The sequence below is a fragment of the Meleagris gallopavo genome, chromosome 2 (genome assembly GCF_000146605.3).
Source record: "Meleagris gallopavo isolate NT-WF06-2002-E0010 breed Aviagen turkey brand Nicholas breeding stock chromosome 2, Turkey_5.1, whole genome shotgun sequence".
NCBI classification, from domain to species: Eukaryota; Metazoa; Chordata; class Aves; order Galliformes; family Phasianidae; genus Meleagris; species Meleagris gallopavo.
Window position 1 is genome coordinate 32,230,301 of NC_015012.2, and position 3,195 is coordinate 32,233,495.

At 46.7% G+C, this 3,195-nt stretch overlaps 1 protein-coding gene across 1 annotated transcript in view; it reads left to right on the forward strand.

The window, feature by feature from the left end:
* The first annotated feature begins 855 nt into the window (after window positions 1–855).
* Window positions 856–3,195, forward strand: part of MRPS18A (mitochondrial ribosomal protein S18A) — an 18,914-nt gene continuing 16,574 nt past the window's right edge. Inside the window, exon 1 of the mRNA XM_031552182.1 lies at window positions 856–954. Within this exon, the coding sequence (XP_031408042.1) occupies window positions 856–954 (99 nt within the window). The remainder of the gene's footprint in view (window positions 955–3,195) is intronic.

Consider the following 3,195-nt stretch of genomic DNA (forward strand, 5'->3'; position numbering starts at 1 on the left):
TAACATCAGGAAGTGATGAGTGACCTGGATGGCCTGATAAATGAGAGGAGATCTGCAAACAGAGAGAACAGCAAACACTTCCTGGGGGGCTCAGGACATCTGCTGAGAAAGATGTTCTTTTTTTTGCAAGTATCTGGTAGCCTATGATGCCGTATCAGGGAAGACTCACAAAAAGTGCTATTTGTGGAACTGGGTGCTGGGAAGAACAGCTATGAGCAGAGGAGCATGGCAAATTGTTAAGGTGGCTCTGCAGAGGAGCCATGGCCCTGTTGCTTGGCTTTCAGCAGAGCCCTGTGAGTGCAGCAGCCCGGAGCATGCCAACAAGAAGGGAAGAAATACAGCCCAGATGTGCACCAGCAAAGGCAATCCCATCATCAGTTCTGAGTATACAGGATATGGGGAAGGCAGGACCTATGATACATTTGTGGGAAAAGTGCTGTCACAGACTGAAAGGCAATGAGCTCCGCTTCAGGGTTACAGCTGCAGTTTCACAGTAATAAAACTTGTATGAGTGAGTCTTTATATGCAAATAAAAATCAAGAAGCTAGTTTCTGCCAGTAAGGGCTTAATTCTCTGGGATTTCACAGCTATTTGAGGATGCTTTAGTGGTAGGAACATTATAAGAAGTGTTTTGGATTTGGTCTCAGCTTACAGGTGTGTTCTGCTCTGCATTAGATGGACAATAGCTTCCAGTGATGGGAAACTGCAGAAGGGAAGGATAAGTAAACAGTTAAAAAGTCTGAGAGATACTGACCAAGAATATTCAAAAAAGAAAAAGCTGTTTTTGGTCTGTTTCTTCTTGATCAGCTTTTAAATCCCCCCCCCATCAGGACCCTCCAGGGAAAAGAAATGCGAATGACTGAAGACTGGACCTTTTTATCTGAAGTGACACAGGAGCACAAGTTCTCCAGAAGCTGGATGAAGCACACTGGAAAATCCTTCAGAGATAGCAAGGTGGGTGGCAACATATTCCTGAGGATTTAGGAAACAGATTGAGCAAGGTGGATATGAGAAAAGGTAGTCCACCCCTTGCGTAATTAAGTAATAGCTTGGTACAGCAATGTGTAGAATAAAGGAGGCAAGGATATGCACAGTACTGAAAGAAAGGCTATAAACAATAAGAGGAAAGCAGCAAAAAGATACAAAAACAGGAATACTGTGACTTATAGTCTAAGTGATAAGAATTAATTTGGGCAGTGGACCATTCCGTCTTCTGATGGTAAGTTTTGCATCATGGGTACCCTAACTTGGCTTGGGAGTAACAATCTAGTTGTTCAGATCTTCTTCCCCATAGTGGACTGAATGATTCACCTCAGTGGAGCCCAGTATGCAGTTTCAGCAGAACCTGGCATCCTGAAGTTAAATGCTCATGTTTTTTGGTCACAGGGGTGACCAAAAATTTAAAAGAATTTTTACAGAAAGGCCACCCCATGAAGAAAGCTGTCATGGCAGAAAAGGATATCACCTGAAGACACAGTTCTGTGTCTGAAGATCAGTGTGGCTATAAGAATCCCAGCCCTTCTGCTCTGAGCTAGCAGGGTCCTGGGCAGACAGCAGCTCCACTGGGCTGTCTCCCAGAAACACAGTGGACAAGATCAGCCAACATCTGTTCCCCTTTAATCTCTTGTCCATTTATGTTTTGTACATAGTGACTTGCATGCTCTGGCACATCCACAGCTGCTCTCCCAAAGTGTGGCTCCCCAATATAGGCAGAGCTGGACACAAGAGCCATTCACATCTGAGATGTTTTAACAAACCGTGCAGGCAACAGATGCGAGTCATATCTCGTGGTACAGTTCCTCCTGTCCTGCCAGACTGCAGGACTCGCAGGCACCACCAGACCCTTTTGGGAAAAGCTGAACTTTTGGTCCCCATTTGTACAAATTGTCCCCATTTGTGTCACAATGTCTTCCACAAAGACCATGTGCTTTCTCAGCTTCCACTGCTGCTACACTGCTGCAGTGAGACCCTAGGAAGGGAGCCAAAGATGGTCTCCTGCAGAGAAAAGCCATCTGTGGCATCTTTCCCCATTTAACCCTCTGCCGAAGGAATTCACAAAGCAGCAGCCAGGGAACAGCCTAGGACATGAAGGCTTTTTGTGATAAAAAGTTTAGGGTGCTTTTCTTTTCAAACAATATGTAAAATTCTAGATATTAGCTTTCTTCTGTCTTGGTGGTTGACAGTGTTCAGGAAGCACAAGAGGATGATAATAATTGCTTTCCATCCCTAGGCCTTTTGGAATTCATGTAGATGCTTGTCATCTAGAAAATCACCAGCATGAAAAGTGTACACCAGACTGAACCCAGCTGAAGCAACAGCTTCTGCATGATAGTATGTTGCAGTCTGGAGCAATGATGCTGGCAGTATCACACATGGGAGAACAGTTCAGATGGAAAGGGGATGTCAGAAATACACACTGGGACGTGTACCGAAGGCCAGCAAGCCTGGAGCATCTCCAAAGGATTGTGAAATGACCCTTTTCCATATCCAGCTGTAAGACAAAGCTGGCTGGATCTAGAGTCCCAAAACTCAGAGCAAAAGAGAATGAATAAATTGTGAGGCCTTAAGCAGAGCAGGCTTCTGGCTTCCAGATTTTGCAGACCGACCTCATTGAAGGCTGGCCATTGTGTCTCTGCATTGGTGGACATGTTTTCTTTCTCTTGGTATTCAGAAGGGGAAAAGATGTGATAACATCACCCTCCAAGTGAAGTAAGAGAGCAGGAGAGTATCTGGAAAGCTGAACTGATGTGCTACTGACAAACCCTAGAGGACCCAGCAAAAAGACTGCAGAAGCTGGCAGCCCGAGGCTTGGATGGGTACACTCTTGGCTGGGTAAGGAGCTGGCTGGAGGGCCGGGCTCAGAGAGTGGTGGTGAATGGAGTTAAGTCCAGCTGGCAACCGGTCACGAGTGGTGTTCCCCAGGGGTCGGTGCTGGGGCCTGCCTCTTCAATATCTTTATTGATGACCTGGATGAGGGCATCGAGTGCACCCTCAGTAAATTCGCAGATGACACCAAATTGGCTGGAAGTGTGGATCTGCCTGGGGGTAGCGAGGCCATACAGAGGGATCTGGACAGGCTGGAGAGCTGGGCTGAAGCCAACAGGATGAGGTTTAGCAAGACCAAATGCCTGGTCCTGCACTTCGGCCACACAACCCCAGGCGACGCTACAGGCTTGGGGCGGTGTGACTGGAGGA